The sequence below is a fragment of the Cervus canadensis genome, chromosome 11 (genome assembly GCF_019320065.1).
Source record: "Cervus canadensis isolate Bull #8, Minnesota chromosome 11, ASM1932006v1, whole genome shotgun sequence".
NCBI classification, from domain to species: Eukaryota; Metazoa; Chordata; class Mammalia; order Artiodactyla; family Cervidae; genus Cervus; species Cervus canadensis.
In genome coordinates, this window is record NC_057396.1 from 76,330,907 (window position 1) to 76,345,748 (window position 14,842).

Sequence of the window (14,842 nt, forward strand, 5' to 3'; positions counted from 1 at the left end):
ACGCCTTCACAGTGATCGCAGTCACACGCATTCACGGTGATCGCAGTCACACGCATTCACGGTGATCACAGACACACGCCTTCACAGAGATCGCAGTCACATGCCTTCACAGAGATCGCAGCCACACACCTTCACAGTGATCACAGACATACGCCTTCACAGTGATCGCAGTCACACGCATTCACAGTGATCGCAGTCACACGCATTCACGGTGATCGCAGTCACACGCATTCATGGTGATCACAGACACACGCCTTCATGGTGATCACAGACACACGCCTTCATGGTGATCACAGACACACGCCTTCCCAGTGATCACAGACACACGCCTTCCCAGTGATCACAGACACACGCCTTCCCAGTGATCACAGACACACGCCTTCCCAGTGATCACAGACACACGCCTTCACAGTGATCACAGACACACGCCTTCACAGTGATCGCAGCCACACGCCTTCACGATGATCACAGACACACGCCTTCCCAGTGATCACAGACACACACCTTCACCGTGATCACAGACACACGCCTTCCCAGTGATCATAGACACACGCCTTCACAGTGATCACAGACACACGCCTTCACAGTGATCGCAGCCACACGCCTTCACGGTGATCACAGACACACGCCTTCCCAGTGATCGCAGACACACGCCTTCACGGTGATCACAGACACACGCCTTCCCAGAGATCGCAGTCACACGCCTTCACAGTGATCACAGACACACGCCTTCCCAGAGATCGCAGTCACACGCCTTCACAGTGATCACAGACACACGCCTTCCCAGAGATCGCAGTCACACGCCTTCACAGAGATCACAGACACACGCCTTCACAGTGATCACAGACACACGCCTTCCCAGAGATCGCAGACACACGCCTTCACAGTGATCGCAGTCACACGCCTTCATGGTGATCACAAACACACGCCTTCACGGCGATCACAGACACAATTTATTCTTCCCTCCACTGTGCTCTGCCCCCCGTCACACCCTCAGGCCCCCCCGCCCTGGCTGGCGCTCAGGGCCAGTCACAGAGGCTCACAGTTCCACTGGTTCCAGTCGCAGGGCATGGGCATGTGATTGAGGCTCTGACTCATCTTCTGCATGATCTGGTTCTTGGGGTCCACATGAGAATACACGGGGAAGCCCCGCTCGAGCAGACACTGGACCTGCTGGTAGATGACGTAGGTGACAAGCCCCTTGGCCCGGTACTCGGGCAGGGTGCCTCCCATCCGCATCTCTCCTGTCTGGTCCATCAGGGACCAGGACACAGGGGTCCCCTCGGGCCCCAGCAAGCAGAAGGTGGGGAAGTTCCGGATGCAGCGCTCGATGAACCTCCGGCTCCTCTCATTGCCGCCAAAAAGCCAGAACCTGTTCACCAAAGCCGCGTGGCTAGGCTCCGCAGATGCGAGCTTAAACATCTCTGGGTCGCTGTGGGTGTTCCAAGAGAAAAGCAGTCTGTGAGTTTAGCGGTTTGCACCTGTCCCCACCTCTATTAGCCTGAGAGACAGGGAAGGCGGAGGAGAGAGGGGGCACAGCGTCCCGGACTGTGGCTGAGCTTGTCAGGATGAGGACTAGAGAGAGGCCATGCTGCTGGACTGAGTGAGCTAGAAGGGCCAGACAGGGCAGAGAGGGCGGCAGAGGCCTGATACGCTCCGGAGGAGAGGGCCTGGTGGCGTATTTTAAGCAGGGGAGAAACACGGCTTGAATTACATTTTTAAAAAAAGCTTGTTCTGGCTGCTTTGAAGAAGATGGATTGTGGGGAGCCAGGGTAAAAGCAGGCAGAGAAGGCTGGAGGCTACTTGCGCAATGAGTGGTCTAAGTGGTGCAGAGCAGCTTTTATCAAACTCACATGTCCTTGGGTTTGCCATCGCCGACTGGTAAGTTCTTTACATCCAGCAGGGACGGAGTCAGTTCCTTGATTGTCTCAAATGCCATATAGAGAATGTTTTTTGATCGCTTGACTTTGAAGGATTTCGTGGCTGCGAGATTTTGTATTACTTCATTCAGGCTGGACTGCGTACCTGGATGGGATTATAAGGAGGCATGCCATGGTTTAAGTCCATTCTAGGGAAAAGCTCTCCAGTGGAGTAGGAAGTTCTGAGGGGTTATAGACGGAGAACTTTGGGGATGGGCTTGGGGCGGCTTCCCTGCTGGCTCAGCCAGTAAAGAATCTGCCTGCAATGCAGGAGACCCAGATTCGATCCCGGGGTTGGGAAGGTCCCCTGGAGAAAGGAATGGCACCCACTTCAGTGCTCTCGCCTAGAGAATTCCACTGACAGAGGAGCCTGGACATCTACAGTCCCTGGGGTCACAGAGAGTTGGGCAGGTCTGGACCGCTCACACTGCGGTGTGGCTGCTGCGTGTCTGGGGTTATGTAGTCAGGATTCGTGCAGTTTTTCTGCTTTTACAAAATTGAAAACATGTCTAGGAATTCATTCAGTCACAGTCATGCCAAGACCTAAGTTTCCTGAGCTACAGAACCATGTGGTTCTGATGATCAGAGAAGATAAGTCATCATCAGTATCGTCGCCACCGTCTATGGAGAACTTACTGCGTTTCCAGTGTGGTAGATGACTGCAGAGATGATTGCAGGAATGGTCCTCAGTTTGCCCACACGTCCTTGTATCCATTCCCTGGGATAGTCCCCTCCTGCCGTGCATCTGACCTTGACCATGCGACTGGTTTTATCAATGGGGGAGAGTATACTGATGCAGGGAGAGGCTTAAAAATGTCTGCACATTGGGGCTCACCATGTCTATGCATGTCTGTTACCCTGAGATCAACACCACATGAATAAGCCTGGGCTAGCTTGCTGAGGACGTGTGCTCCTACCGTGACATGGCCACAGCCAGGAGCCAGCCGACAGTCAGACCATCAGTCAGACATAATAAGTGAGGCCATGCTAGAGAAACCAGCCCGCGGCCCACCCATCAGCTGACTGCAGATGCGTATGTAAACCCAGAGGAGACCAAGAGAGCAACTGCCTTGCCAAGCCCAGCCCATCTGTCAGTTCACAGAATTATGGGCAGTGAAATGAACTGAAACATCCAGGCGTTGTACTTGGCACTTCCTGCTCAAGATTTCATTGAATCTTTTCAACACTGCTGTGTTTTGGGTCCTTCATTGGAAGGACTGATGTTGAAGCTGAAACTCCAATACTTTGGCCACCTGATGCAAAGGACTGTCTCGTTTGAAAAGACCCTGATGCTGGGAAAGATTGAGGGCAGGAGGAGAAGGGGATGACAGAGGATGAGATGGTTGGATGGCATCACCTACTCGATGGACATGGGTTTGGGTGAACCCCGGGAGTTGGTGATGGACAGGGAGGCCTGGCACGCTGCAGTCCATGGGGTTGCAAAGAGTCGGACATGACTGAGCGACTGAATGGCACTGAACTGATTGTCCTCATTTCTATATACATAAATCATGATCTCGGGTCATGGTCTCTGGCTATGATCACGTAACAAAGTCACAGGCAAATGCCATCTTAGGTGGTCTGACTCTGGAGGGAATGCTCATAACCATGACAGCTGCTCTCTGTGACCTGAGAGGTGATCTGAGACTGGAAGTCCCTGGGACAAGCTCTGCTCTGATACCCTAACCACCCTAAGCCACCTTGGTTATGTCTGCAAGTGAAGTGAAAGTCGCTCAGTCGTGTCTGACTATTTGCGACCCTGTGGGCTATACAGTCCATGGGACTCTCCAGGCCAGAATAATGGAGTGGGTAGCCGTTCCCTTCTCCAGGGGATCTTCCCAACCCAGGGGTCAAACCCAGGTCTCCCACATTGCAGGCAGATTCTTTACTGGCTGAGCCACAGGAAAGTCCCTGGGGAAATCTGCTCTGATACCCAACCATCCTAAGACATCCCGCTTGGGTCTGCAAAGTGTGGCACAGAGGCTCGGCTATCCGGGGATTATGTACAGTCCTCTCTACGAAGCCCAGACACGCTTGGAGGGTGTCTCTCCCCAGCACAGGTACGGGTGTGGTTGAACAACAGCACAGTTGAGAGCAGGCTGAGGGTCTGGCGCTTGAAGAGAAGATGTCCATGACAAGAAGAAGTCGCTAGGATGGAGACGTGAGTCAGCACGGATTCCATCCCTTTCACCTACTTTGGATCTGCAGATGTTGTTTCCAGTTGATGACTTCTGGTAAGTCAAGGAGTTCCTGACAATTCTTAAGATCTTCAGAGTAGACATGGTAAGTATTGGTGTAGTGATCAAGGTCATCGTTCATGTCCTGTTATCATAAAGAAATGGGGGACAAAATTAATTTCACATTTTTCATAATTGTAATACTTTTTTTCCTAAAATCAACTAAACTGGATTTTTAAGCACTAAAATATTGCTGTCTGTATTTGCGCATTACAAATTTTTCTGAATCATTTAAGTTATGAGATCAAAATAAGAGATTCAGGTATTCAAATTATGATGAAAAACTGAAGAATATTATACATTGTGTCAAAATTTCAGCTCAAACAAAGTCACAGCCATCTAGAAAGCACTTTTCTATATTTTCTTTTCCTCAACAGCGATCAAAGCAATTGACAAGGAAAAGTTTCTGTTGCAAGAATAAATGTTTCATATTTCAAATACTTGTTAAATGTTCCAACTAGAGGATGACAGTATTAAATTTAGATATTGATAATTCTGGGTTGAAATTTCTATCTGTATTTAATCAGGATAAAGAAGAGGAAAATCTATTGGAAATGCTTACTCACATAATACACTAGCTGAACAAGCTGTAATTACAGAAAAACAATGAAATCACTTATGTAGAAAAATCCTGTCAAATTATTAAAAAGGGGGTGAGATTATTTGGAAGAAAAAGTCACAGAAAAACATAACCACAGCTAGTGCAGAATTATAGAATTTTAAAAATGTTTGGAATATGTTTCATAAAAATAAATTCACAACTCAGCAATGATACCACTAACAAATTTTGTTTCTTAATATCCCATTGAAGATAAAAGATCAAATAATTTTATTTCAATTCAGTTTTTATTATCAATATAAATGTATTCATTAAATATATATTTTTGTTTCCAGTTTTTAAATAATATTATTTTCAGGAAAAGTATATTTCTATAAAGTTATAATTTTACTATATATTTTAAAAATGAACCTAGAATGCTTTGTCTTAAAATATTAACTTTTTAGTTTTACTACTTTTTAATATTTTTCCAAAATGCGTACAGAAATTCTAATATAAGTTTGCTTTTATAATCACCTTAGCTAACTGTCTTGTTTTATACCTTCCTATTTTTGTCCTTGCTACTTTCTCTGGTTAGAATGTCCTCCGTTCTTTTCCGGCCTAACAAAGACGTATTTATCAACAAAACCCAGTCCCGATGGAACATCCATTGAGACCTCTCTCTCACCTGATTCTGTAACTTTCGTCTGCAACCTCCATGGTGCATCAGTTTTCATTTCTTTGTATGCTGTACATTTTCTGTTCTTGCACGCTTTATGCTAAACTATAATTTGTTTATCTATCTACATTTCCCTCCAGACTCTGAGGTTCTTGAGCACAGGGACCTGTTCACTATCACTGCATTTCATCTCCACACCTCCAGTGTCTACCACATTGCCAGGCACATGCTAAGCACACAGCAAATATAAACATGGCACATTCATTCCACACCTGGCTCCTTACCTGCTCCTGGGGGCGGATAACCACTGTATTAAAATCAGGCCACTTGTCCACCAGGGCCTTTAGATTGAATGGATTTCCATGGTTCATGTGCGTGACGGTCCCATAAACCTGCAGTGTCCGAGAAAGTGAGAGGGTCAGCTTATCAGGAAGGGATGGCAAAGTACCTTCTTTGATCAGGACAAGGCTTATTTCTATGAAATCATGAAATTTTATAGTGGAAAAAAGACAAATAGGGCATCTATGTCAAAAATCTCCATGTGAAACCTTTTTTTTTTTTTTCACCTGAAAGGAGAAATTTTTCTTCCCATATAATATAAATAAAATAGCCAACATCTATTGGATCATAGAAAAAGCAAGAGAATTCCAGGAAAACATCTAATTCTGCCTCATTGATTACACTAAAGCCTTTGACTATGTGGATCACAATATGCTGTGGAAAATTCTTCAAGAGATGGGAATACCAGACCACCTTACCTGCCTCCTGAGAAACCTGTATGCAGGTCAAGAAGCAACAGTTAGAACTAGACATGGAACAACAGACTTGTTCCAAATTGGGAAAGCAGGAAGAGAATCTATGTGGGCACCCGTGGATCATGGGTTGGGGAATGCAGCAGTGAATAAATTCTACCATGGGCCTCGTGACTCTTGTGGACATGAAACCTCTGCAGATACCAGCATGGAAACTGCCAGAGACCAAAGGTGGAAAAAAAACCAAGTTATCCAGTTGAGCGACTTCTACCATGGTTAATGATGACCACAGACTTTTCAACATCTTTCCCTACTCTCCACCTCATGTGAACTATTGATGTCAGATCATGGAGAAAGAGGAGAAAAATCTGTGTTGACTGATCTTACCTGAATTTATTGTTTTCAGCCATGAATGGAGGCTTGAAATTAAAATTCAGTGGAGTCTGGCAAAATATAGGTGTTTTTACACGTCGGCATTTGGGGCTGTAAAACTATGTTATGTGATTGTGTTTAGTCGCTCAGTCATGTCTGACTGCAGCCCCGTGGACTGTAGTCCTCTGTCCATGGGATTCTCCAGGCAAGAATACTGGAGTGAGCTGCCATTTCCTCCTCCAGGGGATCTTCCCGACCCAGGGATCAAACCTGCATCTCTTGCGTCTCCTGCATTAGCAGCAGGATTTTTTTACCACTAGCTCCACCTGGGAAGTCTGTAAAACCGTTTTATGTTAATATATTTCTCATTACAAGGTCTGAAAATATGTGTAACTGTTACTGTTTCTTATTCCTCTGGCTGAATTAATTAAAACCTTTTTTCTATTGAACACGGAACACAGTGAGTCAGGCAACTACTCTAAATTGACTCAGCTGGAGTTGACACACGCAATAAAATGTACTGAATATCCAACACTTAGAAGGACAGATGGACATTTTCTGAACTGAGACTCAAGTATTGAGTTCTCGGTTACGGTTCCATTAAAAGTACCCGGCAAGCAACTACTGTAGATTTGAGCTAGGGTAAAATGTGCATCTCTAATACACAACCAATGCTATTTCTTCATGAAAGCTGGGGACCTAAGAGGACCACCTTTTCTTAACACAGAGATGCTCCAAATAAGGGCCCTTAGGACCCACCAACAGTTTTCTCAAAATGTTTGGGGTCCACTTAACTTGAGGAGAAAGTTTTAGGCTGAAGCATGTTCAAAAATAGCTACTCACCATAAAAAATATCTTAGGCAAGTGTTCTTAAGATGTATAACTGATGTTACCGCCAAGAAAAATTGACCGTTTCTCTGAGAGGTTGCCCAGATCTTAAGGATTTCTCAAGTGAAAGAAGTTACTAAAACTAGGTAACAGAGATTCTGTATTTAGTGGGATCCCCTGAAGTGGGTGGCTTTTAGTTTTAAATTAGTTGATCTGGAGTCATTTTCAGGCAGTGATTTAAAGACAGGGTGCCTTGTTCCATTAGTCTCTTTCTCTTTTATTGATACTGATTTGCGTGGCTGCCCCAGGTCTGAGTTGCAGCGTGTGCATCTCAGTTGCTGCCTGTGCCCCTTAGCTGGGCACATGGGATCCAGTCCCCCGGCCAGGGACTGGGCCCCCCGCCTTGGAGTGTGGTGTCTGAACCACCGGGCCATCAGGGACTTCCCTCATTAGTCTATTTCTAATAAATGAAGCCATATATTCTACAAATAAAATACTGCTAACATTTTCCACCTTTATACTGAAAGAAGGAGCAGAAAAATCTATTAGAGAGTGAGGGGGGTGAAAAATGCATTTATCTAATCTCAAATGGATGTATCTTGTGGGAGTGTCTTATGAAACAGTAGAAATCTAGTCTCTAATATGACCAGAGAAACAAAAAATATTTCAGGGAAAAACGATTGTTCACACACACACACACACACACACACACACGCTGTTGTTCAGTCATTCAGTTGTGTCTGACTCTTTGCAACCCCGTGGTCTGCAGGACTCCAGACCTCCCTGTCCTTTTCGATGGCCCAGAGTTTGCTCAAACTCCTGTCCACACAGACCCGTGGTTGCATCTAAATTCCACTGGAATGGACACCATCCCTTTCATTGCTAAAAAAAAAACACAGGCGAGGACCTCGGCCAATCAGCAGAGCTGCTATGGAACAGCTCTGGATGGGGGCGTTTATGAGTATGCCCTATTCAATCCTAACGTTTCTGATCAATTGTACTAGGTGAACAGAGATCCTCAGTGCCAGCCTGACTATCAAAATAGTCTGATGTGCAGTATGTTCAGAGAAATTGGGAAATTTAAGTCAAATAGAAATTGATCAATTGGTAATTTCAAAGGAGGCTCTTGATCTGGCAACTGTTCTTTCAGGGAGAAAAAGTTAAAAATTAACATGCAGTCTTAGCTAATTTTGTTAGAGAGCTCTGGGCAAGTTCCCAGTGCTGTTATGGAATGTTTCTTGAAAAGGAGCAAGGGAATACTTGTTGATTCAGCTTGGAGAAAAAAGCAATGTTCATACCATAGCACTGCAGCTCACTATCTGTGGGTACCGGGCAAAATCACTTCACCAAGCCTTCATCCTCACATCAGTGATGTGGGCATAACAGCGATCATCTTGCAGAGAGGTTATGCACATTAAACCCGAGGAAACATGCTCTAAGGCCTGGCACAGAGCAGGCCGTCAGCAAACGCTAGACTCTCTTCTTCGCTCGCAGGAACTTCCTAGTCCTCACTCCCCAAGGGGAAAGCTCCCCAAGAATTTGCCATTCTCACCTTTAAGGACGTAGGAAGGCTCTTCCTCAAGGATTTCTCCAGCATCTGCAGCATCTGGGCGCCTTGCAATGGGAACATCGTGCAGACACCTGAGCCTAGAGAGACAACTGGGAAACAGCCGTGAGTGAGAGGGGCTGGAGGAGACTGAGGAGCAAGAGCAGCAGGTTCTGTGCTGATGGCCAGCGCCCTCTTCAGCGTCTCTCTCTGATTTCTCACGCGTGTACAGCGTTAGTCTAATCATCTCTAGTTATAAACCAATATATACATATTGATATAGAGAAACCACACAAATACATAGTCCCATTTTCAACACCTAAAAATGAAATGTCTGTTTTGATCCATGTGTCCAAGAACTGGCTCATTCATTCACATTGTGTTTCTTTTTAACAATTTTTGTGGGCGTATCGCTGATTGACAATGTTGTGATGCTTTCTACTGGAGGATGATCCCTGTTTATTTCTTAGTTCAGACAGAACAATCCCTCCCTCTTCTCTGCTCTTGTAAATGCTTTTGCATACCTGCATTACAAAACTTGTTACTCTGGGCTAGAGTTTGCTTTTACAGACTGTGTTCTCCTCTGGGGCAGGAACCTCATCTTATTTATTATCCTATCTGTTACCTTTATCGCACTCAGCTCAGTTCAGTCGCTCAGTCGTATCCGACTCTTTGCGACCCCATGGACTGCAGCACGCCAGGCCTCCCTGTCCATCACTGACTCCTGGAGTTTACTCAAACTCATGTCCATTGAGTCGGTGATGCCATCCAACCATCTCATCCTCTGTCATCTGGCACATAATATGCTCTCAGTAAGTGGGTGATGAGGATGATTTGATGCAAGAGATGCTGTATTTACCTGTTTAGTAACTCCACCTTCCAGAGACATAGATAGATTGATTAATCCAATCAACATATATGTATTGAGTACATAATATATGCTGGATGTGGGAAAGGTTTCCAGTTGCTTTGTACTAAGTTATGTCTTGCAGAAAAGTCCAGACTCTTGTCATGTATGGTAGGATTTTTATTTATTTATTTTATTTATTTACTTTTGGTTGTACTGGGTCTTCGCTGCTCTTCAGGCTTTCCTCTAGTTGCAGCGAGCCGGGGCTGTTCTCAAGTTGCAGCGCGCGGGCTTCTCCCTGAAGTGGCTTCTCTGGTGCAGGGCATGGTTTCTAGGGCGCATGGGCTCAGTAGTTGTGGCCCGGGCTCCAGAGCACAGACTCAGTAGCAGAGGTGACGGGCTTAGTTGCCCCATGGCAGGTGGGGTCTTCCGGGAACAGGGGTAACACCCGTGTCGCCTGCATTGGCGCGCAGAATCTTACCACTGAGCCACCGGAGAAGCCCTATTTGGAGATCTTCGGACTGTAAAAAGGAAGCATTCCTGAAGGCTAATCTTACCTTTTATCTCGAGGCAACTCACAAGGAAGTTACCCGAGTATAAGATGACCCCGGTGGGGTGAGGTCAGAATAGGCATCATTAAAAAGTCTATGAATAATAAATGCTGGAGAGGGTATGGAGAAAAGCGAGCCCCCCTCTACTGTTGGTGGGAATGTAAATGGATGCAGCCACTATGGAAAGCAGTATGGAGGTTCCTCAAAAAACTAAAAACAGGGCTGCTCTTTGATCCAGCAATCCCACTCGTGGGCATATATTCAGACAAAATTATAATTCAGGAAGATACAGGTACCCTTATGTTCATAACAGCGCTATTTACAATAGCAAAGACGTGAAAATAACCTGAACGTCCATCAAGAGGTGAATGGATAAGGAAGATACGATATGATATATGTACACACACACACACACATATATATACAGTGGAACATTATTCAGTCATAAAACAGAATGAAATAATACCATCGCAGCAACATGGACGGGTCTAGAAATTATCATACTAAGTAAAGGAAGTCAGAAAGAGAAAGATAACCGCCGTGTGATATCACCCGGAAGTGAAATCTAAAGTGTGACGCGAGGGAACATAGGTATGAACCAGAAGCTGACCCACAGACGTCGAGAACTGACCTGTGTTCGTCGGGGCGGTGGCGGCCGGGAAGGGCAGGATTGGGAGTGCGGGATTAGCAGAGGTGAGCGCTCACATACAGGATGTCAGGGTAAAAAGCAAAGCCCTACCATACCGCACAGGGCCCTATCCTCGTCCTGTGATAAACTATAGTGGAAAGGAATGCGAAAAGGAATATACAAAAATATATATGTATTCAATATGTATAACTGGATAATTTCGCTGTACGCCAGAAATTAAAACAACTTCGTAAATCAACTATACTTCAATAAAGTTTTTAAAAAATCTGTGGGATGTAATATTACATATTACCTGGAAAGCATAGGGTTTAGAACCATCCTTCAAGAATGCACACGGGAACCAACAACCAAACTGGGGGGTACTGAAAAGAACTGAGCCTGAGATTCATAAATCAAGTAGGCTGAAAACAGCCGAAACAGGGATCTGGACACCCTATAGGGCTTTGGCAAAGCTCACTGTGAGCTGGCAGAACTGGGTAACAGGCGACGTCCTGGGGAGTGAAATCCGAACCTCTGACTTAGTTACTCCCAGAAGAAGAAATTAACCCAAAGAAAACAATCCAAAAGGAAGAAAAAGCTCTCAGCAGAAACTGATAAAGCTACATGAACATAAGCAAAGACTGAACAAAAGCCCAGTGTCCAGCCACAGAGAAAGGAAATATAAACTATGATACAACTCCATGAGAGTCACCTCATTCTTCATACTTAGGGACAGCTGAGAAACAGTTAAAATGAGAAAATGTAGGACATAAAGCAGTTCATATGCCACATACATAGGCATAAATTCAAAAGAGAACACAAAAAGATGGACTCTGGTAGTAGCAAAGTAAGTGAATTCTTTAGAGCAAGTTTATTCCACGGTTGAAATGAGCAGCAGATCAGTCCTGCACTCTTTGTCCTTTCTCATCTGCTCACTTCCTCTCTGACATGAAGCACAATAACTTTCATATCATTCAAGGAGACAAAAAGCTGCTTATCTTAAAATATGACCAGAAGGATTAAACAGGGTAATGTTTAGAGCGTCTTCAGATATTAAGTGCTCCTTTTACCCACACACCTCCGGGAAATGCCCAGATCTTTCCTCATTCCTTTATTAGTTCAGATCTGGAAAATGCAAGATTTTTTTCATGGTACCTAACAAGTTGCGTTTTACAGAATAGGTGCCGGATACACTTTTCTTAAGTTGAAATTATTCCTTTTCCTATAGTTATCATCATATTCTGAGCATAATACAATATGAGCACTTTGATTTGTCTTACTCATGTAAGTGGAGAAGATGTCACAAAGCAATGATTATCCTTTTTGTTTTTGGAACGGGTACTTACCTGGAAAGCTGTCTTCACACCAAGCTTTGCAGGAACAACTGAAGAGGAGCACTCTCTAGCCGATGAAATTTCTCTTTGATGCAGTCAGTTCAGCGGTGTCTTGCTGAGTGCCTTTAGGGATGTTTTCTCCAGAACTTGCTGAGCGGAGGCTTGCGATGTGGACCTGGCACTGAGGCAAACAGTTAGGTGTAGTGCTCATGAAACCCAGCCCTTGCTCTCTGGGTCTCCTGTTGCAGGAAGGGGTTCTGAATGTGCATGTGAGCTCCTCTTTCTGAAACACCATGCTGCTCTTTGCCCTCAGGCCCTGCAGTTACTCTGAAATCCAAGCTGCATGAAGCCAATAGGCCAGATCCCGGGTCACACTCAGGAGACAGCACCTCCCTCCTCCCCTTCCCGGGCTCTGCTGTGGCTGTTGTTCAGTTGCTAACTCGTGTCCGACCCTTCTGCAACCCCATGGACTGCAGCCCGCCAGGCTCTTCTGTCCAGGCAAGAAGCTGGAGTGGGTCGCCATTCCCTTCGTCAGGGGATCTTCCCCACCCAGGGATCGAACCTGCGTCTCCCGCATCGGCAGGTGCATTCTTTACCCCTGAACCACCAGGGAAGCCCTTCCCACTCTGAAGTACCTGCAGTGAGTAAGATGTTAGGAAAGACAGGGCTCCAGTGGGATTTGCATAATTTGGTCTCTCTCTTTACATATATGCAGAGCAGAAGATCATTTGCAAGAATCCTAAAGCCGTTAGGATCCTTTTCCTAGGATGAGCTGTGTTCTCTTCCCCCTCCATGCTGAGGCTACACTTGAACATCCCCACAATGGTTCAACTCGGGCCTGAGTTTCCCTTTCATAGAAAATGACACGAAGGCTCAGCGTGGCTGAGTGAGATGGAATGTGAGTCCAGAGCCTTTCCCTCCACAGTGCCCTGGATCCCACCTGAACACGTGTCCTACCATCCTCAGGAAGGAAAGCAGGGTTCATAGAAAAGAGAGTCCCCTGGCTGAAACAACCAGGGAAGGACGTTTGACATTGTCTGGGTCCTTGTCCTCATCACTCTTATCCTTGTTTATGGGTTCATGGACACTTTCTTTATGGAAGGAAAGAGTCGCTCTGATCAGAGGAGCAAGGACAAGGGTGATTAATGTCTAGGAAGTCGGAAAAGCTTGTACACTCCTTCAGTCCATAGACCAGCACAGCACAAGTTTACACATGGTTACCTCTGCCTTCCTAGAATATTATTGCTCCATCTTGTCTCCTGGGGTTGAAGTTTACTAAATTATTCGTTACCCTTCCTCCAAGGTTGAAGGCCACTGAAGCTCTTTTGTCTCAGAATGGCCATCATCAAAATGTCTACAAATAAACGTTGGAGAGAATGTGGAGAAACAGGAGCCGTCCTACACTTTGGTGGGAATGTAAATTGATGCAGACACCATGGAGGATGGTATGGAGGTTCCTTAAAAAAACTAATGGCGCCACCATATGATCCTGCAATCCCATCGTGGTCATATACACGGACAAGACAAAAACTCTACTTCAGAAGGCTACGTTCACCTCAGTGTTCATGGCAGCACTATTTACAGTATCCAGGACACAGAGTCAAACTAAATGTCCATTGACAGATGAAATGAAGAAGATGTGGAGTATATATATATACACACACATATAATGTGAAGTATACACATATACACACACATACATACATGCATATAATGTGGAGTATATATATATATACACATACACATACATACATACATACACTCTAGAGTATATACATATACACACACATACATACATGCATATAATGTGGAGTGTGTATATATATATATATACACACACACACATACATACATGCATATAATGTGGAGTATGTATATACACACATACACATACATACATGCATATAATGTGGAGTATATCTATACATACATACATGCATGGAAACATATAATGTAGAGTATGTATATACACACTCATACATACATACATATAATGTGGAGTATATATATACATATATACACACACATACATACATGCATATAATGTGGAGTATATATATACGTATATACACACACATACATACATGCATATAATGTGGAGTATATATATACACACACATACATACATGCATATAATGTGGAGTGTATATATATATATATATATACACACACATACATGCATATAATGTGGAGTATATCTATACATACATACATGCATGCAAACATATAATGTGGAGTATATATATACACATACATGCATATAATGAGTATATCTATACATACATACATGCATGCAAACATATAATGTGGAGTATATATATACACACACACACATACATACATATAATGTGGAGTATATATATACACACACATACATGCATATAATGTGGAGTATATATGTATATATATACACACATACATACATATAATCTGGAGTATATATGCATACACACACACACATACATACATGCATATAATGTGGAGTGTATATATATACACACACACATACATGCATATAATGTGGAGTATATATATATACACATACACACACACATACATATAATGTGGAGTATATACATATACACACACATACACATACATACATATAATG

General features: G+C 44.3%; 1 protein-coding gene across 2 annotated transcripts; it reads right to left on the reverse strand.

The window, feature by feature from the left end:
* Positions 1 to 930: 930 nt before the first annotated feature.
* Positions 931 to 12,534, reverse strand: LOC122449923 (glycine N-acyltransferase). 2 transcript variants are annotated; one of them, XM_043482037.1, is made up of 6 exons: positions 12,244 to 12,534; positions 8,878 to 8,972; positions 5,658 to 5,765; positions 4,115 to 4,241; positions 1,854 to 2,025; positions 931 to 1,432 (listed from the first exon to the last, which is right to left on the reverse strand). In XM_043482037.1, exons 2-6 carry the CDS (start codon positions 8,953 to 8,955, stop codon positions 1,030 to 1,032), a joined length of 888 nt encoding a protein of 295 aa, XP_043337972.1. In that variant the 5' UTR covers positions 8,956 to 8,972; positions 12,244 to 12,534; the 3' UTR covers positions 931 to 1,029. The 2 variants fall into 2 exon arrangements, with proteins under 2 accessions (XP_043337972.1, XP_043337971.1); XM_043482036.1 differs by having other exon boundaries at positions 8,878 to 8,984; positions 12,244 to 12,532.
* Between the last annotated feature and the right edge of the window lie 2,308 nt (positions 12,535 to 14,842).